The 24,818-nt window shown below is 41.2% G+C and overlaps 1 protein-coding gene across 11 annotated transcripts in view; it reads right to left on the bottom strand.

Moving 5' to 3' along the window:
• RBMS3 (RNA binding motif single stranded interacting protein 3) overlaps nucleotides 1-24,414 on the bottom strand; it is a 703,116-nt gene extending 678,702 nt beyond the window's left edge. For 2 of the 11 annotated variants that reach the window (XM_031503882.3, XM_077787017.2), the window contains exon 1: nucleotides 23,381-24,126. In XM_031503882.3, coding sequence (XP_031359742.1) covers nucleotides 23,381-23,560 — 180 coding nt within the window. In that variant the 5' untranslated portion in view covers nucleotides 23,561-24,126. Of the gene's footprint in view, nucleotides 1-23,380; nucleotides 24,130-24,229 lie in introns of those variants that run through there. The other 9 variants (XM_031503883.3, XM_085573225.1, XM_085573232.1 and 6 more) reach the window with 9 other exon arrangements.
• Nucleotides 24,415-24,818: the final 404 nt, after the last annotated feature.

Raw genomic sequence — 24,818 nt, 5'->3', positions numbered from 1 at the left:
GTCTGCAAACTAAAAGTTACTGCTTTACTAGCATGACAGCAATAGACAGCTGTGACCAGTCACTGCTGTGTTCAAATCCCCAGTACCTCCCAGTCTACAACTTGTCCTTCCCCTGCTTTTCATTCTGAACTTAATTACTGCCCAACATACTACAAACAGGATTTGAACACTGGTATTTATCCAATAGAAAGCACTACTGCTATCATCGGTTAGACCTGGAACAGGCTGGGAAGATGACAAGAACACAAGGCATATAGGAGAAGGCATACAGGAGAAAGCAGTAAGTTTTCCACTGTACACACCCTTTAGAGATATGCAGATGGAGTGTGGGGGGAGAAAAAGAAGAGCCTTAGGCACATTCTTGCTAGCTCTCATGATTAAATTCCTACTTTTACAGTTTTAGGGTTTTTTTTTCCTAAACCTTCAGTTCTAATAATCAGGGTATTTTGTCATACTTGCAAATTTCCCTTTACAGAAAGGTGGCGGGCAGAGCATAAGAAAAGTCTTGAAAAGAAGATTTCTCCAGAAGCTAAAAAGCAAAAGTCATTCATAAATCATTCATCAGTCCTAAGTCATACTCATCACTAGGATCTGGTTTCATGACTTGAACTGCAATGTCTACCATAACCACTGAAATTCTCTTCCCGACAGGTGAACATAACTCATTTTGCCCTGTGTGCAAGGAAGCTCTGGAATTTTTCTTGGCATTTTAAGATAAACTGTCCCTTCAGGCTCTTACAGTCTCCTCTTCCCTTCTAATACCAAAGCCTCAATTAGACCATGATAAAAGAGGATGTACTTACAGATAGCAGCAGAAGGTAAAAGTTGTCAGCTTTACTGCAGGTCAGGAATGTATTTCTCTCTGTGCTCTAGACTTCAGAGTTTAATGGGGAAATAGGGTTTAGTAATAGGCAAGTCAGATTTTCTCAACAAAATTCAATCTTGATTATGAATTAAACAGGCATAAAAATATCTAACCAGATGGTTTCTGCCAGTCAACAGAAGTGTTGAGGAAAAGAGAACTTATACTCATTGACAGAAATATCTAACAGAAAACCAAAACAAATCCAACAGGAGATGTGCTTCACATGATGCTTTGAACTCCTCTTTGCTAAAAAACCAAGAGTGAATCTATGTACTGCAGAATATTGTTTAACAGAATTCTTCAGCTCCCTTTTCTTTGTGAATTGTTTATCATGCTTCAGAGTGCTGATCAGTTTTCAGGAAAACGTGAGGAAAAATTATTAACTACTGTGGCATAGAAGCCAAGCATTGAACTCCTTACCCCACTTGCATTGAGGCCCAGCTCAGTTTTTTCTTCTTTGCTTTTGACCAGTTTTCTTCTGCTTTCCTTACACTTCAGCTTCTGCACAGGTTCAAACAGCTACCTCTTTTTTTATTGCCAAAGAAAACACTGCTTTCTCCTGCACAGTTCTTCATGTGGTTTCCTCACAAAGATGACGATATCCCATAGTGTTTAATGCGCAACATTCATTTTTGGATCAGTAACAAGTGGAAAGTCTGGTAATGCGCACTCTCCTAATTTAGAAATGGAGCTTTATAACAATGAAATATTTCAAGAAGCTCCACTGCTTGCCCTTCCATTAATTTGTTACTTACTGAGTTGGATTCTCATCAGCAATTCTTAATTGATGTACTCTGAGCCATGCCATCAAATATTCTCTATGGATTTAGTTGGCAATAATGGTTCATTTCTAAATTTTGGTAAGTTAGTGATTATTTAGGTTGTGTTTACTTCAGAGTAAATATATTCCTACATTTTGGAAAGTCCCAATAAAGAGTGGGCATTGCTACAGATAAATAATATACTGCAATAAGTATTCTTATAATGGTAATGTATGATGCACGGCCATTTTCCAGATGCTACAGAACTAATTGTGCTGCCAACAGAAGCAGCCAAATCCAAAACAGATCCATATGAGGAATTACTGTTGAATCAACCTCATCAGTGAGAAAAGCTTCTGCCACACAAACCTTTTTTCACCTTAGCATAATCTTCAAAATGTTAATGAAATGCAGCCTAGCCCTGTTACAGCTGTAAAACCAAAGTAACTCCCATACAGGTGAGCTGGAACTGATGTAAAGGAGAACCAGGACTAAGGATATTTTCCATCAGAGCAAAGAGTGATCTGCTAATGCTGTCAGTGATGTGACACCACTGCAAAGCAGCCTCTGTGTGGAACAAACACTGCCTGGCACAGATTCCACTTTGACCTGGAAAATCAGTGTAGTGGCAGAGCTGCCATACTGGAGCTGCATCACCACCCAAAAGTTCTTTACATCCTCAAGTCTTACAGCACAACTAGCCCCATTAGTTTGTCTGCAGGGTAAACTATTTATCCACAAAAATAAAAACCATATTTCACCTCAGGTTTTAAAGAAACAGACAAGTAGGATGTATGGACTTTAAGACTAAAAAGGATGACTAGAACATCTAGTTTGACTTTCTTGAAACAAAAGCCAAAAGCCTTTAGCCAAATATACAATACAAACAAAATAACCGAGAGGAAGACTTATATCACAACCTTTCCTACTCACACTTAGCTAATCTTTAGATTTTTAGTATTTTTAATAGTCCCTCATAAATCAGTGCCTCTAGCTCCCAATTATTTTAGTAACAGGATCTCTGAGCTGTATCATGTATAGAAAATTAATGACCTTTAAAATAGAAGGTTTACTTATGCAGACATTAATTGCTATTGTAGCACAGATGAATAGTTAAGCAGGCCCATGAAACGTTTCCCTCAAGAACCTAATTCAAGAGAAGGAAATACTTTACGCAAATCCTTGGATGACAAAAGGTCAAATGCAATGAAGTTCCTATCAAGAAAAAACCTGCTGAGGTCTATTTGCCAAGTACTGCAAACAGGTTAACCATACACATAATTAAGTTCTGAATCCCTTTATGATCATATGGCATCAACCTGATTGCAATTATGTTGCCTTGGGCAGAAGATGTCATTTTAAGTAGAGAATCACTACTCTGGACAGGTTTTATAAATGATTCTCATCGATTATCATTCCCAATTAAAGGAAATAAGAGCATTAAATGGTCACTTTGATGTTGGAAGTGACTTTTCACCTGGACTATTTCCCTAATGGATGAGGGTAAAATTTACTGTGACAGCACCTAACCACATTTGATATGGCCTCAAATTTGATGGCACCAGTATCACATCAGCAGCAGGCTGAGTTGGTGAGACCATGACATGCAGTGTTTGTACCACAAGTATGATTATCAGTATCCTAGGGAGTCAGAAAAGCTAGGCATTTTCCAATCACCTATTTTACATTTCAGTAGCTAAAAGAATGACACATAGCTATAGTATGCCCTACAACAGGATTTTCAAAGGAACACACATTTTTCTCTTTTACATTTTTTCTGCTTAATGTACTTCAACGTTATTAATTTCAGCTCCAAAATGTTGGCATTCCCAGTAACAACAAATAACCACAAGTAAGTAAATCATAGGTAACATCCCTCTCTCCAAACAAAGAAAATATTGTATTTCTAACATAGTACTGCCTCTTTCAGTTAGCACAGCCATGTGAAATTAAATATAAAAGCTCCAGTGAGTGATTTTTTTACTAATCCTGTGTAACACGTTTTGCAAAAGTGTCAAAAAGAAATATAGTTCAGTCGCTGAATAGAATACAGAATGGAAATTGTTTACTTTCCAATCCAAACTTCTCTATTTACATAAAAATAACTTCACTACAGCAAAATTTTAGGCTACAACACAATATTAATGGAGTTCGATTGCATATTATTCTAAATGGGTTATTTTACAATCATTGTAACATTAGATCTAAATGCAAGACGTAGACTTATACTTGCAGTATATTTTAGTGTGCAAACAATATTTCAAAAAGAGCCATAGGTAAGCATCAGAAAAAAGCTTTTCTAAAACTGCCACCCTCCTAAATCCTGTATTTGTTTACAGGCACAAAACTCTATTTTAGTATTAATGTTACTTATCTCAGAATTACAACCTGATATTCCCATGAGAAAGACTGACAAACACTTCCTGGTTGTAGAATGAGCTATATATCACCATTGCATCAGCTCTTCACTGGCATTTTTTTAGTGTTCCTTTTACTGGCATGGTTTTGTTTTATATTGGTTTTACTGTCGTCCTGGCTGTAACTGTACACGACACATGCCTCTCTACAGTCCATCCACGAAGGAAATGAATCATTACAGCTTTTACTTACTTGCCTGACTTTTCAGTGCAAGCTGTAAGGTTTCCATCCTCAGTATCACTCAGCACAGGGGCGCTTCCATTAGATTGTGTTATTAGCCAGGAGTCCTCTTGAGAGCTCTGCTTCCACCGGAAAGTGCCATAAACATGAGCCGCAGTGAATGCCAGCTGGGAAGAGAAATGCATTGCTGTATCCCTTTAATGGGAGAAGTTGCTCCCCAGTGCAGCTGGCAAGCTGTTCACAGGCTCCCCTTTGGAGCCAGCCAGAAGACAGCAGTTCATGTTCACCAGGAATTACTTTCTATTTGCTTTCATCTTTTTTTCGTTTGAAGCAGTATTTTAACAAACGGAATAATTTTTTTAAAGCTGCCTCTGCCATATGGCTGGGACAGTCTGCAGGCTTCTGCTTTGGGAGGGAGGTGATCCCCACCACTTCTCTGAGCCTGAGAGAAACTGGTATTGATGTCAGCAGTAGCCACGAGCCTGAGGAACATGTCATTTACTCCAAGCAGCTGTCATGCCTCCCAGGGCCAGGGCTCCAGGAGGGCTGGGCACCCTCCTGGCAGCCACACTGCCATGGACTGTGAAACCAGAGCTTTCACACCTTTGGTTCTGTTGCCTCTCCAGAGCTATCTGACCTTATGAAATCTCTAGGCTTTTACTGAGGACCTAAGAGGTAAGCATCATTTACTGCTGGGACTTACACCATTCTGAAAGTCTTGGATCCACACCAAGTGCCAAAGTGCAAGGGTATCAGACTTTCCTGCAAGGCAAATGTTCACTAACAGGCTCCTGTTCAGCTTGCCATTAATCCACATCTGGCTGTGAGAAACTGTCTCTGAGTTATTGAAATAAGGTAAAATCTGAAATTCTTCTAAGGAAATATTTTTTTAAAAATTCTTTTAACCAGCCCAGGTCCCCCATTGACCCATCAACTCTCTGTCCAGTCTACTGGATCTGTTGAAGCTGCATCCTCAGAGATCCACAAAAAGGGACTGAAAGAAATGGAGAGGAGGAAAAGAAAGTAGTAGGCAAAAAGTTAATCTTCACTCTCTTGCCCAGTGCCTTACCCTCACTTGCACTGATGAAGAAAAATAGAATAATAAAAAACAAAAAAAACAAATGAAACCAAGGAAAAAAAAAAAACAAAACAAAACAGGGAGGGGAGAAAAATAGAGAGAAATTCTCAGACTTTGAGTATAACTGGGTCATTGTCACTAGGCTGTGATTCTGTGGAGTACATAGTTTGAGAGACAGAAGACTTGGCACACAAAGCAGGCCAGAATAATGAGCAATGGCAGATTTGCATGTCAGGTCTTTCCACCATAGTACAATTAGTCTGCTGATACTGTAGGCATGACTAAGGATGGTGGGATATGAGAGTAAGTGATAGAGACAAAATGAATGATTAAATGGCCTCAGACCTAACTTGTGACCTCATTCTATCATAAACAGCAAAAAGTGAGAGTACTCGTGTGTGGATCAAAAACCTGGCAGGGTTAGCTGAGCACATTAGACAAAAGAAATAGCACAGTGCACTCATCCTTGGGCTGCCATGATGTTCAGTCTGCACCAGAGATACAGAAGACTCAGGTACCATCTGGGTCCCAAAACAACCTCTCGCTAACTACCAGGGGAGATGATTAGGCTTCTTCCAGAGATAAAAAGCAGCAGCTGCTGATTAAGGAGAGCCAAGAGGCAGCAGAGACACTCTCAGCGTCTGCTGCAGAGCAGTAAGCAACAAAAAGACTGGAATCCACGTGAACAAGATGTCACTCTCCAGACCTCTTATCCATGTAGCACACAGCTCACCAGGCTGAACAGGGACCAATCCAGAAATGCTGGTTAACTCTGCACTGCAGTCTTTGCCATAGTCTCCACAAATCCAACTCAAAAGCCTGGCTCTAGGCTCTTCTGTTTGCTCAGCAAAATACAGTCCTGTTTAGGCTCTAGGAAGTGTGTTCAAGAGGTGCCAGGATATGTCTAAGAGACTAGAGTCACCAGGGTGTGGCAGTGGATGAGAACAGGTCATCTTAATTTTCCTGCTCTGTCTGCATTGCTTCTCCATGGCAATTCTCAAGAGCCTTTCCATTAGACTGTGATATTAGCCAGGAGTCCTCTGGAGAGTTCTGTCATCCCAGTTCATTTGATTAACAGCTACAACTATGAACAAAATACCTTGTCCTATGATGTACTCCCATTCCCAAGAACCAAGCATTATGCAACACTGAAAGTATTCCATACTCTGTCCTTGTCATACTCTGGAAACCAGACAAAGGTACTTGCTAATATCCACATGTGTGGGAGAGACAGACACCTTTAGAGACAAATTTGTGGCATTTACTCTTTAGAAACACTGAAATGCAGTGATTCAAATTCCTAATGAGACCACAAAAGAGTCTGCTGTGGGTTTTAGGGAATAAGCAGACATGATGAGATTTTGGAAGGAAATGGGCACAATTGTGGTAATCTGTACAGTAACAAGAAATTGCTACTGGAGATCTACCCAGACACAATACTGCAATTGAGAGATTGCACAAGCAGCTACATATGGGGGAAATTGACCTCATCAATAACAGAGATGCTTCAAACAAACAGCATTTACCTTTTCCATGATTCTTTTTATTTTTTTAATCTCTACCATTGCAATTTGATAGAATCATTTAGGTTGGAAAAGACATGTAAGATCATGGAGTCCAGCAGTTAACACTGCCAAATCAACCTTTAAATCCTGTCCCTAAGCCTACCCTGTTAAACTCTTGCCCTCAGAGTTATCCAGCGACTTCAACTTCTGTCAGCAGTAAGTTCCTGATACAGTAGAGTATTTCTTCTGACTTACTTTTGTCTTGTCACTTTTAACCTTCACCGAATGCTCCTTGTTCTTCCCTGATGGTAGAAATAGCATTTCTTGCTCTGTAAAACCTACACCTTCGTTGTCTGTAACCTTTTATCATCTCACTTCTGACTCATTTCCTCTCCAAGGTAAACAGCCCCAATCTTTTCAATCTTGTGCTATATGAAAGCTTTTCCTTGTCTGTTTAAAAACTGATTTATGTAAACAGTTAAAAACTTACTCTGTTAGTTTAGCTTGTATCTATAAATTAGGCATGCATATTAAATTTGTATTAGCTAGGTTTAACTGAATTAAGTGTATCCACACAGGATTTTTCACCAAATTCCTAAAGTCAGTTTAAAATGACACCTTTTGTTAAAGCAAAGCAAATTAAAGTGTAGTTAGGCCATAGCCAGTTTCTGATCCACAAATACTTCCAAGAAGAATTCAGACAGTGCTTCAGAAAAGACTATATTTCAGCAGACCCCTTAGAGAGTGTTATCTCCATTATCCTGAAATTCATGAAGCCCCCCACACATAGCAGGAAGTAATTCTTCTGAAATATTTTCCATCAGCAACACAGAGATTTGTTACAGAATTAACTTAACATGTTTTACCTTGATAGCACCTCCATTTGTGGGAGATAGTTTATTGCCTAGGCAAGGCAAAGTGCTATTAAACCACAGATTTTAATTCAGCTGCAAGTAAGCTGCCTTATTGTACCCAGAACACAACAGCAATATAATGAAAACTGCTATAAAAATTAATTCTGAAAATATCAAGTACAATCATTGTTAAGTTTAAGCAAAGGATATTTGCTAGTTCATTCCAAGACTTAGCTGCACTCAAAACCCAATGAAAACTGGCTTTTACACATATAGGCACACAGAGACATTTGCCTGTGGAATAGAAGTTGTAAATTATGGCTATTAAATGTCTGGTAGTTCTTAATGACACCATTCATTGTTATCTTTGTAATAATACATTTGACAGAGGAAGAAAAGAGGAACTTATCGAAAAGTTGCCAATGGATTTGAATAAAAAATACTTCCCAACAGAAGGCAATAACATCCTTATCTACTAGGCCACAAGTGCTTGAGTATTTCTCAAGGAATTTAGATGCATTATTTTGCAATAGAACTTACAGAAAGTTACAAAAAAGCAAATAATTCAAATAATTCTAAAAATCAAACATACAGGCCACTGAGTTGAAAGAAAGTAATTTCCCACATTAACATGCAGATCTATTATACATGCATACAAATTTCCATGCAAATCAGACTTCACTTATTGTGTATTTTGCCTTATTTAATGAACAATGAAAAAGACAGAAGAACACCTAACCCCTTCCATTTTGCCTATTAAGTTGCTGCTTCCTGCAGGACCCTGTCGATGGCATTTCCACTGAGGCTAATCACAGAGAAGAAGTGTGCACATAAACAAGAGAAAACTCATGCTCAGGTTAGAGAGAGCAGACACCTGGCCTGTCTGTCACATTCACCTCTATTCACACAGTAATTGCTGTACTCTGGAAAGCTGACTAGACCCATCATGATCTCAGAACACTAGTTATCCCCTACTGAACCATTTTCAAAATTGGTAAATAATACAGCTAAGTATAAAAGGAGACATTGCCAGACAATTCAGCTTTAGAGAACTCACTTTCACGGTATGCAGAGAACTGGTGAAAGCAACTGAAATACACAGTCAGTCCTGGTCACTGCTACAGCTGCAGTCCTGGCAGAGATGCCCCTTTGTGTCCATGCCATGTGTGTGTCCCCTTGACACTTCCCTATAACCTTGATTCCTCTTTTCCCACAGGGAAATGTGCTGGCAGTCTCCTGCCCCCATCAGCTCCATGCTAGTGGGACATGCAGGCTGGATGGGCAGAGATGCTGCAGGAAAGGCTTACAAAGAGCCCCATTTTGCTTCAAAATGCCTTCCTGCCAGCTCACTTCTCCTGCCTAACTCCACTATCTATAGCTTTCAAATGCTTCCCCTTCATAATCACACCTCCTACTATTCTGAAGACTATTTTCTGGGAACGCTGAACATATTTGTTGGCTCACTGGCCCCTAGCACACTGACTGCTCATTCAATAGCATTCACACAAGACTGGAAAAGACTTGTCATCCTCTTACTATCTGGCACTCTGTTAGTAGCTTACTACTGTTTCCCTCTGCAGTACAGGTCCAAATTGAATGTCAGACACAGGAAAATGCCAGCAAAAGCTCCGGTTCACAGTCAGGAACCAGCCACAGGATACAGTCCAAAACTAGATACACACTGGCACATTACCATTATTAACACAAGGTTTGCGATGAGTAAAGCCTTTTGTCATTCTTCTTTTTGACAGTAAAAGGACAGGGGAAATTAGGGTTATTATAGTATTTCAAATATCTGCTGGGTGATAACATCCTATAGTGGTAGCATTAGTTAAAAACTCATGCAGACATTAGGATAAACAGATTCTCCTGCTTCCATAGACAGGACTTCTCAGAAGCAAATTCCCACGGAGATCACACAACCTACAGTGTAATTGTCTCCTGGTTGCCTAACTATTCAGACAAGGAAGGAAGGGATTAGGCCTGTAAATCTTCCTGCTCACACTAGCCAGACTGCCAAGCATATCCACCACCCATCCTCATTCCTACCACTGGCTGGCTCTGTGACTGACTGACCTTCCCAGACTCTGCACAGCCACAGCAAATACACCTGGGGCATTCCTGATGGTGGCTGAATTGTCAGCTAAAATAATCACCTGGCTGTCACCAGGAGCAACACAGGTAGGGCAAAGGGGGGCATCTCAATGCGCATGCTTTCAGTCGACATGGTAAACAGCTAACATATGGTAATTCTGAGGGGGTTGACACACTGCAGCAAATTATTAAAAGGCTGACACTCAGCTGAAAGAGCTGACACTTTAAAGTTACTCCCTAGAACAAAAGAGAAAAAATGAAAGTGAACTGTGACTGAACCGTTGTCTTGTATGCTCACATTTTGTTGACAAATTTATTTGTAGGTATGAATTCGGCCCTTTCTTAAGAGTGTCACCATCAGCTGCTGATAAAAAAGCAACCTGATTCTATTACTGATGTGTTAGTCTTCAAACTGATGCTCCAGCAAGAGCAAGAGGACAAAGAATTCCATTCTTATAAATCTGTTGTGCAAGCTAAGGCTACGCTATCAACTGTAACATTTGACATTGTGATGCATCCCTTATAAAAAAGACTACTTAGAATTTGAAATATTGTATTATAATTAAATACCTCTTTAAATATATCAACCTTGGAAAATGCAAGTTAGCCAACAGTTTCCACTTCAAAATAAGTTTCCTTTTTAAGGTCCTTCAAAACACTGTTCAGTTATCACAGTAACACTTTATATCAACTGTCTATTACCAAAAATAGATTCAGATTAGGTATCACATCCCCAGGACACTGGTCTTCCTGAGTTCTAAGGCTGTTTTTGATACAGTAGGGTATGCAATTTTATACTGTTGAAATATTATACTTAGTGCTACATGAACATGTAAGTGTAGAGGTTTCATTGTAGTAGCACTGTTTAATTACATAAAGGAAGATAGTACTTCTCACTCAAAACCTCAGAATTCCAAGATCTGATCATGCAAGTATGTAAAACTGCAGTTTTATTTATAGTTGCATTCACTTAAGACTATTGTCAGATAATTCATATCAACTTTTGGAGCTTAAGTGCATCTGAAAACTCTCTGTATATGCCATTTTATTTTAAAAACCATCAAACCATTTTCCAGCACAGAATCATACAGGAACGATGTGGAAGATTCACAGCATTCTCCTGCTCCAAGGAAGGATAATTTCTAATCCCAAATAAAATCTCATCAAGGGACTTTCTAGAGGGTTTTGTGTGGAACATAGTAAGATTTGAACAATGCATTTTCAATAAAATTTTTATTTTAGTAAACTTTAAACCCTCAGATTTCTTTCAAAATGAGACCTGTCCATGTTACTTCCTTCTTCTTTTCCAAATATGGAAATTACTCCCAAAATTATACTACTCAAAGCAATTCTCTTACAGCTCTGAAGAATAGAACTGAACTTCAATTTCCCATTGATACTATAAAATGTCATTCTTCTAAGTGTGTAAATGTAAAAATTCTTTAAGTTGTTAGAGCACTGACAATGAACATCTAACCCCATCTGAACCTCCTAATGCACCTTCCTCTGGATTTTGTTTTACCAATCTGTAATCCTCCACTCCCTCATGCATAGTTGCTACTCATAATAAGTTTTACTTGGTCATAAATCATTTTAAGTCAGTAAAATATAACATGCCTTTGAAAAACATGGTGAAATTCCTTTGCTAGTAGGGCAGAAAATTTGTCCTTAGCCTACATGAAATCAAATATTAGATCTCAGATTTAAAGATGTTAGAGTATTAGAAGCATTTTTCCAAACGCTGTGGTTTTTAAATTTAAGAATTTGCTAGTCCTTTTGATCCTTACACTTCTGGGCTGATGCTGAAGTGCCGTCAGAGAGGTACATAATAGTCATGGCAAGGGTGTGGTCTGTTTTCTGTTGCAGAGTCCACAGGAGCACTGCCAGCACACTCTGGCACTGGTTTGGAAGGAGATCAGAAGAGAGGACCGTAACACATTACAGATGAGAGGTAAGACACTGTCCCTCTCTCTGGCCAGTGTTGCATTGGCATCCAGTACCAGCTGCACAAATGGAGTATGGGAATAAGTATTTTACCTACAGTGAATGTGTTTCCAGATACTACAGATCAAGCAGTGGCCTGCCATACAGGCAGGTGGCATTCCCTCATTCTTGCTAACTTATGGAAAAGGATAAACTGCCTTGTTCTTCTTTTCTATAACTTAGCCTTTAAAATTTAGCATTAGATCCCATTGGTACATTTATGCATTTTACATTGGTTTGGCTTTTAAATATGAGTTTTATTATTTTTGCTTCACTGCTGCTTCTCCCCCATTATTTTATGCACCATGATAACATACCAAGTGTCGGTTGGAAAAAGAACTCAAGATTTTCTACCTTTACTCTGCACAACACGTACACTTCTGTTTGTGCACAGAGTAGCTTGGTAGCTTAGCACAGTTCATTTCTGTACTTTTCATTTGGTAGCTCACCTTTTAAATTCTCTTCAGTGATCTCCACATCACCTTTCAGAGGTCCTGACCCTGTCTACTGAACTTCTGTACTTCTCACAGTGTTCTGGGTAGCTGTGACAGTCACTGCCATATGTATGACAAAACAAGGACCACACTGCATGCTGAGACTATTGATACCACAGAACTGTGTGTCAACAGGTAATAACTCTGTAACTGCTCTGACCTGAGTCTTAAAAATGGCAAAAGTTCTACCTATGACAGATTCATCTATAATTTTCCTTTGTGTAGGTGAGAAACAAGTCATCTCTATCAGCAAATAAGAGAGTAATGCTTTAGGCCCCTGTTAACTGTTGTGTCACTGTGTCTTCCTCCTCCTATCTCTTAATATCACACAGTTCATAATACATAAGCATTTGTTATCTATGGTTTTCTGACTTTACTGTCTCTAGTCTCTTCCAGTTACTATCAGATGTGGATGTATGACTAAGAGGTGTCACGCTATAATCATAGGTAACATGCACAGTCACTTGTGAAATGCAGAATGACACCTTTCCACGGGCTTTGCTTGAATCTGCAGACAAACATGGGCAATATAGATAGTTCTGGATACTGGGAATAATGCCATAGTCAATAGGATAGCATTACCAAAGAGATAACCTGCTGTGAGGAGCTAAGTCTGACTCTAAAACAGCAGCAATTAAGTACAAGTGTGACTCCATCACCTGATTGGTTAGGAAGACCTCAGTGACTGTTTTGTGTGCAGCAGCATGCAAAAGCATATGACTGTGAAGCACTGCCTGAAGAGAGAAAGCTGTTGAATCTTACCAACAGGCAGAACATGCAGAACAGAGAGCAGACCAGAGAGCCCAAAGCTTTGTCCTGCCCTGAGCAGTGTTTCCCAGCACACAATTATCCCAGTTTTGATGTTGATCTGGCCGATTGTCTCATGACAGTCCTGTGGTGTAGCCCTTCTTGTAAAGACTTCCTGAGACACGTTGACCTTGATCATCATCTCTGATGCTCTAACCTCCACATGGCCTCTCTCTGAATTGATCAATCAATTATTTATCTTCTGCACAGGGTGTGTCCTCTTGACAAGTTCAAGAAGTGGCACCCTTGGATCCCATTTTAAGGTCAAACAAGGCTATGCTTTGCGTAACACCGCAACAGCACATGACACCACATTAGCCACCACCCTACTGTGGGAGGCAGATGAAGTCTGACTCTTTGTTGCTGCCTCGCTCCTCTTGAAAACCTGTATGGCTTTTCTTCCCTATAAACTTGCTGCTCCTCCCTTCTCCCTTGGGAAAGATATTCATGACCTCCTCCAAACTTTAATGTTCTCTGTTTAAGCAAAAATTTCCCCAAGCGCAGAGCAGGCACCTTTTAACTACATTCACTGAAGTGACTGCAGAACATCTGTGGATGTCTGTCTTTGAGGCCATGCCAGCAACCTCACCATTTCCCTGCATCCACCTTAACAGCCATCTGATAATGGTGTGCCATTTCCTGTGCCACACCATGTGCAAAGGGATGTAAATGATAATGCTGATGCTGGCTGCTCTGCTTAAGGAAAAAGGTAATTTTATCACTTGGAAATTTACTACGTCCCTGACATAGTAAAGTTGAAACATGTTTCCAGTTATAAATTAGTTCATATAGAAGCACTCTATAAATTGACTGATCTTCCCAAAACCACTTACTAGATCAGGGAAAATTTAGTTTTAAGAGCATATCCTATGATAGTGGGAGAAATAAGACAGGAAAAAAAAATGGGGATTATTTAAGTCCCAAGATGTCTGGGGACATCCTTTTTAGCCTGTCATATCTCAAACCTAACTAACCTAAATATTATTGTATCTATTTTCTTTGGCAATGGCTTGCTGTTGGCTTTTATTAGGTATGAAACAATAGGTGGGAGAGAGTAAGCCAGTTAATTGTTAGAAGTGGTTTTCCCATACTTTGAAAGTCTGCATGTCCTCGAAGCACACTCAATAAAGTTAACAAGGCTAACCGGGGCACTGTACAATGTCTGTGAAGCCTCAGTAGGTATTTTGCGAACACTGCGGAATTCTGCTGCGTGCTTCCTTAACTCCACATGGACCCAGTGCACACTTCATAAAGCTCTTTTGCCTCAAAACACAAACTTTACAAACTTCTCTCTTCTAGCCCTACTCAAAAGTTGCTGCTTTCAATTAGCTTTCTGCCTACTCGCTCTCTGCCCCTCCACGTCAACTCCCTCTCACTATTAATTCACCCAAAGAGCAGAAGTTATTTACAACCTACCTCTACACATCATGCTCACCTGCCCAACTCTGAGGACTTGTAGTCACCCTTCCTGTGTCATGTCTGATTCACACAGTAACTACCTCAAGGCAACAAACTACTCTTTTTGAATCCACAGAAAAGCACAATGCCTATTTATTTATACTGTGTTGAATACAAAATTGATACTAAATATAATAACCCACAGGAGTTATCTTTGGTAGATACTAGCTCTTTAACTCCCTTTCCATAAAGACCTTGAGTATGTTAATTTGGATTCAAAACCAGATTTTCTGCTATCATCTCCTAAAATCAGTACAGACTCAGTGAGAATCAGTAACAACCTCAGTGAGAAAACCATCCCTGGGTAATAGCAAAAAGGAGATGTCAGTGGTGCTTGAGGCACTTGTTGAACTCAATTCCCACAGACTCTGTGCTGATGAAACAGGCATGGGTTCTACAGTATTTTCATTTAATTCTCCAATCAATTATAAGAATCTTTTGCAGATGGTCAAGAACTAAAGAGGGGAATATTGCCTTTATTTTCCCTGCACTTGCTGATCACATTATAACTTGTGAATAACTTGTGTCAAATAGCTTTTTGGAGACAATAAACTCTGTAACCATAGGACAAGGTGTTCAATGGAATGAACTCTGAAGCCCAGGAGCACTAAGTGCATTAACCTAGCTTTGTGGCTTGAGTCTGTGATTTTGATTAACCCAACACTTGCTTTTCAGTCAAGGAAACTATTCCTACTCTTCTTCTGTAACAAGATTGGTCTTCATATAACATATAATGAAAATAACAGCTGTATTTAAACACATGGCAGAAGCCATTAGGCATGGAAGAATCACTCTTTTTCTAGTAAATCATGTCTAACAAATTTTATAAATGACTGTCCTTGTCCATGCTATGAGCCAAATGTTGTCTTGTTTTATCCTGGTTAAGATGTACTGGTTACTAGAGTTCCTGAAACAATGTATATTGCCCCTGTATCTCAGAATGCAATGTGTAGAATTGAAATAAAACAGATATTTTTCTTACAGGCAGAGGGGAATTTCATAACCATGCAGAAAGGATGACGGCGAGGAAGGAAATAAACTACTGTAGAATATTAACATCTGCATTGCCTTTCAGATTCAGGGTTTTTTTTTTTTTTTTCATTCTACGCATTTAAACACCCCACTAAAACCTGATCTGATGGAAACTTTTATGGAAATTATTATCAGTGATCCTGTTGTTACTTTTCCCATTTTGCAGCTGTAGTCCCATTTTCTTTACTATTTTAGTATTTTCAGAGACAAAGTGTGAGAAAACAATAACTCTGCTGAGACTCTGCAACTTTTTATACCATTGGCAGACAATTACTAGTGGCAGCAATTAGCACTACTACAATTACTACTGGTAACATAAAAAAATCCACCTAGCACAGGGTGCTGGGAAACAATCCTAGTCACTATATTAGCAGCATGGCTACAGCCAGGCAGAGAACAGCCAAATATGGAACCAAAGAAAAACTGAACCACTTCACACATCAGTAACTATACAGTACATCTCTCTTAGCTTAGGCAATTAAGTAAACTGAAACCTCAGTCTAGTAAAAATTGCTCCACCATAAGGATTCAGCACAACACAGTCAGTTTTTACCACAGATAGAGATGGTCTAAAAACACTGCGAGCATCTAGGAAAACACTGGGAATAGCATGCAACAACATGGGCATTGTTCATCTCTAGCTTCATTGATTATCCATTGTTTGAAGCCTCAGATTTGTTACAAGCTGGCACTCAGCTCTTGGCCAGGAGCTCCTGTGAATACTGCGCTTTTGAGAACAAGCTCTACTTAAGTGGGAAGGATATGCCATGCACTGGCCAAGCTCTGAGCTGTCGTATGCAGTCCTGAATAGGACTGCTTTCCAGTCTCAGCACATAGGCATGAACACATACCACTACATCTGAGTCAAGGCAATGGCCCAACTGCTCAAGAGGAGATAACAAAGCCCTTTTCAGTGCTGCATCTTCCTCCAAGTAGGAATCTTCACAACCCTTCTGCAGCCAAGACAAAATTGCCTTTAACCAGAGAGTCAGTTCTGTGTCTTCTGCATACAAAACTTGTGGTTGTGTTGCTGATGATTCAAGAGCGTTGTTCAGCTCCCACCCATGATGTTCCTTGTTTATGTCCCTGGATTGGTTACCCAATCAACTACATATGCACTTAATTTCACTTTGTATTAACTCTAAGCAGTATTTACTTTTCATGAAATCTCTCTATTTCAATGAATGTGTTTAGCCCAGGAACCAGTCAGAGTTTGATCACCTTTTCAAGCTTCATCCACTTATTGATGAAAAATTTAAACAGCTGTAAGACCAGTAAACTTCATCAAAACATTTCTCATACAATTTATTTGAGAGGACAACTATTTAAATAGCATATTCTTCTTTCAGAAACTTCAGTATTGGGTAAAATTTTAAAGAATCATTTACATGCACTATCATGTGTGTTGTTTCAACACAGACACAGGCATATCACAGACATCATTTCCTCATTCTCCAACTTTATGCATTAACATAAAACCCACATTCTGGATTCTGGGATACAGTTAATCTTCTCAGTATCTGGTACAGTGCTGTGTTTTGTATTTACTGTAAGAATAATATTGTCCTACTGTTGACATCTACTTAAGGTAAGATTTTTTCCCATAACATAGAATCATAGAATCTTAAAGTGATTTGTGTTGGAAGGGACCTTAAAAACCATCTAGTTCCAAACCTCTTGCCATGGATAAGGACAATTTCGACTATACTGGATTGCCTAAAACCCCATCCAACCAGGCATGGGGCATCCACAGCTTCTCTGGGCAACCTCTTCCAGGTGTCTCACTACCCACACAGTTTATTCCTAATGCCTAATTAAAAATTGTCTCTCCCAGTTTAAAGCCTTTTGCCTTGTCCTGTCATTCCATGCCCTTGTAAAAAGTCCCTCTCCAGTTCTCCTGTAGGCCCTCTTTACACACTGGAAAGCTGCTTAGGGTCTCCAGAGCTTTTCATTCCAGACCACTGAACAGCCCCAGCTCCTTCAGCCTGTCTCCACTGGAGAGGTGCTCCAGCCCTCTGATCATCTTTGTGGCCTCTTCTGGACTCACTCCAGCAGCTCCATGTCCTCCTTATGTTGGGATACCAGAGCTGGATACAGTGATCCAGGTGGGGTGCACAAGAGTGGAGCAGAGGGGAGAATAGTCGCCCTTGACCTGTGTGCTGGTCATGCAGTAAAAGGAATTCCCAAAATATAGGCAGAAAGTAATTTTGGAGATATGAAAATGATGAGGTCTGGTTCCCAGTATCTTGTCTCCTTTTTGGATTCTTTGATGTCTAATAGAACATGAATTTGTTATTCTTGACTTCAGATGCTAACAGTTTTTCTCTTTCTCTTCTTCGCATCTTCTTAATTTTGTAACAGAGGCAAAATCCTAGGTTCATCTAAGGATTCAGTTTCTCACTAGAAAGAAAAGAAGAGTGAGGCAGATATATGAAATGCATCAAAATGCAGAAGTAGACCCGCCTGAAAAGCAAGGCTTTCAGTTCATAGTGAATTTCCTCTTTTTGATTTTTTTTAATCTGAATTTTTTACTTAGTCTCCTCAAAGCAGATAGCTCTTGGGTCTTGTTCATCATAACAAGTTAATGGCAGGGTTAAAGCTTTGCTGCCCACATCAGCAATACAAAGGACTAAAACCTCCCTTCCAGAGGCACCTTGCAGGTGCTCTGGCTTTGGACAGCCATTCCAGGAACACGTGTCCAGGACTCTCCCCATATGGTCATGAGTTAGCCTGGCCCAGAGCTGTAATCTGGGAATGTGCAGAATAAATATCTGAATATAAGGGACTCAGAATGTCCTGGGTCTGAAGCTTTGGATCAGGCTGACCACCCAGGCAGCCACCAGGTTCTGGGAACTCTGGAAGAACAGGGTGCAGATTATTTTTCAGACCATTTCATCAGGAAGAAACTGAACTATGCAGATCAATACTAATATCACGACAGTCCACAGCACAGATAGAAACAGCTTAAGAATAAAGAACTGGTGCTTTAGAGTGGATCTGAAAAAGACAGAGTTCATGTGGCTGGGCTGGGGAATGATTTCTGAAATTTTCTTACCAATGATTTAGACAAAGACACATTATTCTCCAGCTTTGTCCTCACTTTAAGCATACACCTGAATTTTTGTCTGACATCAAACTCTCAGAATAGCAACAGCCACAAGTATAATTTTCTGCCATATCTGTGTGGTGAAGATTTTGTCCATCTATGCATACCTTGACCTTGACTATTCATGCCTGCATTATATCTTGGCAGAACCATAGCCCATGATACACTTGGCACAAAGCCTTCACTACTTGGAAACTCCAACTAATATAAGATGGTGCATTTTACACTATTATCAGGAGAAGCTGCTACCTTCAGCAACCAGTAGTGTTGTCTTTTTCTGCTTTCTTCATCCCACACACCCCCCCATAGCCATTACTGATTTCAGTTTCAGCTTTTGGTTCTTAACTTCTGATTGCTCAATGGGAATGGTCCAGATTATCTGGCAAAGGAAAACTCAATCAAATCTCCAGGAAGTGTGACAGTGGTTGACAACTCCTCTTCTGTTCACAATGGAACTGCCTAAGGTAAGATAAGCACATCTGATTTGAGACTGGAGTGATTTACCCCCTGAAAGAATCCCCACCACCTGCTTCAAGCATAAACTGCATTTCTAGAGCCTTCTCTCTCTAAATGTAAACACAGAGCAACATTTGGCTTTCCAAATCAAACATAATACATAAGAGAAACTATTAAAAAATAATTCCCCTGAAGTGTCTTCCACTATTCCTAACCTACTACTTGTGGAGGATGAATGAACAAGCACTATATAGTTGATAGCAGTATTCTTGTAAATACACTAGCAGAAGGCTTTCAGAGACTGATAATCAGATCATGTGTACAGCAGAACAGAATTCCCACATTAATACTGAGTGCCTTTCCCCAAAGCACTCGGCTTTTCCCCTCTAGAAGCTCACACTTGGGTGCCATTATCACACAGCACTATCACAGGTGAGCATCCTGGGAAATAACATACAAAAAAGACCACAAAACACCTCAGAACTCTTGCATCAAACACTGGCAAATTGGTTGTGAATCAGAATACAATGTAGCCAGCCCACATAAGCTTGGTTTTGCTATAACCTCATTGTGCTCATTTCCATGTAAATACACAGAAAGTTCTTTGCTTTGGAGCTATTTCACAGATGGTTTTATATCTGGAATGTAGGTATAAAGTGAAAGCTCTGGGGGTGCTTGTAGATCATTTGTGCTAAATGATTTGTGCATACCAGAGATGCACAAGTCGTTCTCAGTATGAAATGTTACATTACCAAATCCATACCTCAGACCAGCTTTTGGAGAGCTTGGGGGCTTTGGCAAATGGAAACACTGTAATAGACTGGCTGTAGCTGAGGGCTTGAAAGTCCTAACTCAGGGCTCAGGGTATCACCTCTGGGAAAACTCTACCATCCTGCTCTGTGAGCTGTCATAAACTTCACCTATAGCCACCAGTTTGCAAAGGAACTGCAAAGCTGCCTTCTACTCCCAAAGTGCTCCGTGCGCTGATCCTTGTAAAGATGCAATCACTGCAAGATAAGCTGGAAAGAATCCTTGGTACAATTTAGGGGCCTGGATCCGTTGGCACCGAGTCATGGAGTGGCAAGATGGTGCGACAATCCACCCACACAAGCTGTCACAGGCATCAGCTGCACCTCCAGCCAGGAATGAACAACCAGGATTGCAGGTTGTTCTCTCCCCCAGTCATTCACTTTGCCATACTGGAGAATGTCAACATGCTTCTGTATATAGGATTAGACCTATATGTTTTTAACTAAAATAACAGAAAACATTGTAGGAGTGTTGAAAAATATTTTTGATGTGTTTTGCTTTAAGAGAAAAAATAGTATCCACATAGATTCAGCCTATTAGCTTTCTAAATCTTGCACTCTACTATTTGTGCTTCATTTTCTCCCACCCAAATGGCAACTAGGCTTTAAAGCACCAAGTACTGTGTACTTAATAAATTATAAAGTCAATCTTCATAATTTCTATTCCTATATATCAGTCAGAGTTGGTCTCAACAGAAAGATATATGAGAAATAACCTAGTTCTTCCTCCAACAAAGCACTTAAGCACACACTCCAGCATGTCAGCATCCCAGCTGAAGACAGTGAGATGTACTTCAAGTTACACACGTTTCAAAATTTTATTGAAGCTCAACAACAAATAAACTAATACACAGCAGGGAAAAAACCTTCAGTATCCATGTAAGTGAGACTATGGTAGTATATTCTACTGAAGTTCCATAAACTTAGGAAAATACTTGCTTTGGTTAATTCGATGTTCCTTTTGGAGGCAGTGACAAAAAATACTTTTATTAGAACATAAATATGACCCAGCTCCGTTTAGAAATGGAGCTCAGTGATTAAATACAAGATTTTCTTATAATTGAAGCATGATGCCAAAAAGCAAATCTGACAGTGAAATCATGAGACATTGCAAGATCTTAATATTTATGTAGTCCTAATTATACATTGTCAGGAATCCAGGTTCTAATGTCCTTTACAATTTCCATGTAGAGAGCTTACACTTCCAGCATGTATCAGTGTGCCTGGGAAGTTTGTATAAGGGCCAAAAGAACAGTGGTACAGTTATTTCAATCAATTTAGAAAGTTCTTAGATGATATTTCCAGAAATGCTTGAGTTCAGTTTTGTAGTTGACTTGAGATTTTTTTCACAATAGTGTTGGATTTTACTATCTCTCTAATGGTTTTTCCCCTTCCCATTATATTTCTGTTGCCAGTACTTAACCAGATATCTGAAATAGTTCTGCACTAATGAGAAGCACTGGTTGTCCTGGGACAGCATCCAGAAAAGATACATACATTTAGAGAGGTTTGAAATATCACAGCACATCCCAAAAATACAAGCTAGTCATTGCAACAACCTTGGCAATGGCAAACTTGGAAAAGTTAATAGTGGAATTAAAAAAGAGGAATATATCACAGTACTTTAGCATGGCTATAGATAGAACAACAACAACAAAAAAGAAAAATCAAAAAAAAAAGAGGTAGTACTTTTGTTTCCACATCCAGAAAGTACTGGCAGATACAGAATAAAAGAGTGCAATCCTGAGTCGTCTAAACACATTAATTAGCCACACCACAGAGAATCAGGCCTTCTTTGGTGTTCATTCACCTTGAGTCACACCTTCTTTGCCTTCCTCATGTCCATAATTGGTAAAACATTAGATTGTGTGGTACATCAGAAAGTAATTATTGAGCATGAATTTCTGCTGATGGCAGGGTTTTAAAATTCTCAAGGCAGTGGCAAAACGAAGTCATGTGTAAATGGCAACCTTGGCTCATTTTAATTATTTTGAAATAAAATATTTTTAAGTTTAATAAGTAGCACAGTGCAATGAAAGAGATCCTAGAAACAATCACAGACACACAAATCATTCAGCTAGGTACAGTACATGCAGTCATGGCAGAATTAAATAGTCATAAACTCAAAGGAGATGGAATTCTGTGTTCATCTATCACAATAAACCACCAGTTACCGTTTTAAAAATAAAGCCCTTGTATCCACCCTCTTAAATTGTACAGGCCCTGTTTAAATGATCCAGCGTTGATACCCTCTTTTAATTAAAACAATAGCACAGATTTTACCGAACAGTAACAAACCTAAAAGTGTAGGAGGCAAATGCTGAAAACTCGTAGTCTGCATATAAAAATACAATTTTTAAAAAATACATGAGAAATCTTTCTCATGACAACTGGAGTTCTAGTCATGCAAATATGTGGTGTAACATAGATGTTGCATTGATTTATTGCCCTGCTCGCTTACATTCCTTCATTGTGTTACTGTTCTCTTACACATTTGTAACGAAACCAAACTATAGTAAAACTAGTTGAACACGGTTCAAATCCAGTATATGCCAGCATTTCTTTTTTACATTACTCTAGGATTATAATCTGTTTAGGGGTACCTGTGCATTCAGAGAATTACTCGTATTTCAATAAAACAGAAATGGATGTGTTTTACACTGTCTAGCACACACGGATCACACCTTGCAACCATCACCGAATTACGATGAAACTTACACATTTATCAGTCTCTGCCTGTCACAGACCTACAGACACAGCAGAATTCATCGGCTTCAGTTTAGCAAACCAATGCCGAGAAAAATGAATGAAGACAGTGCCCACAGACAAAAGCACTGATCAATGCACTCCGCTGACATTATCTTAATGGCAACCTTTTTCCATCCCATCCTCCCTACTTTCCGAATCTCGCAGCAGCAGCCACATCCGCACCAAAGGGTGCGATCTGACCCATTTCTCGCTCAACTCCGTCACCCGCGGGCTCTCACTCGGCAGCGAGCAGCCGTCCCCCGGTCCGCAATGACACAGCAGGGCTGGAGGGACACAGCGCCCGGGCTCCTTCCCCCAAGTGACTCGCCCCTCGCCGCCGGCTGGAAGTCGAGGCGAGGCGCGGGGAGGGAAGGGGAGCGGCCCCGGGAAGGGCCGGCCGCGGCCCCTCGAAGTGAGGTTAAACTTTGGCGGCGGCAGCCGGGCCGCTCCCGCCGGGCGGGCGGGCGGAACAATGCCCGGCGCCCCGGGCCCGGCGGCGGCGGCCCCGCGCTGCCCGCCCCGCGCCCCCGTGTCCTCAGACAACCTCCGCCGCCGGCCCCCCGCCTCTCGCCGCCGCGCTGACAAAGGGCGGCGCGGGGCTGCCGCGGCCGGGCCCGGCGGCAGCGGCAGCGGGAGCGGCAGCGGCCCCGCCCGCCCCGCCGAGCGCGGCCCCGGGCAGCCGGCCCCTCGGGCGGGCGCGGCGCCGGCCGGCCGGCGGCGGAGCGGACCTACCTTTTTGTCCTCTTTCTCACTGCCGTGCCTCCGCTCCGGGTGGCCGCTGTCGGCGGCGGGGGCCGGCTCCGCGGGCTGCCCATCGCGGTGGTGCGGGCGCTGGTGCGGGCAGCCGCCAGACCCCGCCGCCGGGGGGATGGGCTCCGGGCACGGAGAAACTCCCTTAACATCCATCTCCATCTTCCAGTTCACTGTATTGCGAGACAAAAGCAGGCAAACACTTTCCACCACCCCGCGTCTGTCTTCTGCTTTCCTTTCTCCCTCTTTTCTTTTTTTCCTTCTTTCTTTCTTTCTTTCTCTCTTTTGTTTTTTCCTCCTTCCTCCCTTCCTTCCTTTTTCCCCCTCAGGAGGCCGTGACACGCATGGCTCTGCCCGCGGCTGCTGCACCGATCCGGCGGCTGCAATTCTCCCCTAGATCCTCCAGACTTTTGTATCCAGCGTGCGTGTGTAAGAGTGACTGTGTGTGTCTGTGTGTGTGCGTGTGCGTGTCCTTGGCACGGCGGCCTTCAATCGCCCCGAAACAGCAAACGCTAACTAAGCAGATCTCTCGCCGCGAAGATCAACTCCCGGCCCCAGCCTAATTGTGGTGGTTATTTACTTTACGCTATCTGTGTCCCAGGCCCGGACAAGCCCTCCCGACTGCAGCCCTTTGAACAAAGTTAACTGGAGGGAGCCGAGGCCGGGGAGGGGGTGGGGGCGAGGGGGAACCACCGGGGTTTAACACGGGGGAAGTGACAATAACCCGGTAATGTCAAGTAAAAGTTAAACCTCCCCCTTCCTCCCCTCCCCCTCCCCTCTCCACAGCCCAGGCAAGCGCAATACAGCAAAGCAAAATAAGCGATTTCAGACCTGTGCAAGGTGCTGGTGGCGAGAAGAGAGGAGCATTTACCCGATTGTTGCTTTTATTTTATTTTCCCCTCGCCTCTCCCCCCAGCACCACCCGCTATTGCAAATGTGGACTCCTTGATGTTAATCTCCTCTCGGCGGTCTGAGTCTATGCGTGTGACTGGAGCTCCCTCTCTCTCAGGCTGCCAGCGCCACGCAGCACTGCACAAGGAGAACTGAAGTAAGGAGAAAAACAAGAACAAATCCAGGCTGGAAATCTAAATCAGTGCTAGCCACCACTCTCCGATTTTATCAACACAGATAAAAGAAGAGAAAGGGGAAAAAAATTCGTGTGTAAGCTGCTAAATCTGTTGTGACCGCAGCACACTCTGGACAGTTTTATTCTTTGTGTTATCTTCCTTCTCAGACTGAAGTTAGACATGATAGAGAAAAAAAATGCAATCTCATTAAGAGTGGTTTATACCAAAACAAGAGCGAGATCCAAGCCAACTCTTTAACTATTGCCCTTTTCATTTCAAAGAGATGAATGGTGAGCACAGACCTGATCACTCTTAAATCAGGACACCATCAGGTGACCAGTCTGCACTTCTAA

Source organism: Lonchura striata, chromosome 2, assembly GCF_050655825.1.
Source record: "Lonchura striata isolate lonStrDom1 chromosome 2, ASM5065582v1, whole genome shotgun sequence".
NCBI classification, from domain to species: domain Eukaryota; kingdom Metazoa; phylum Chordata; class Aves; order Passeriformes; family Estrildidae; genus Lonchura; species Lonchura striata.
The sequence above is the reverse complement of the archived record's forward strand: the minus strand, read 5'-3'. Positions and strand labels throughout refer to the sequence as shown.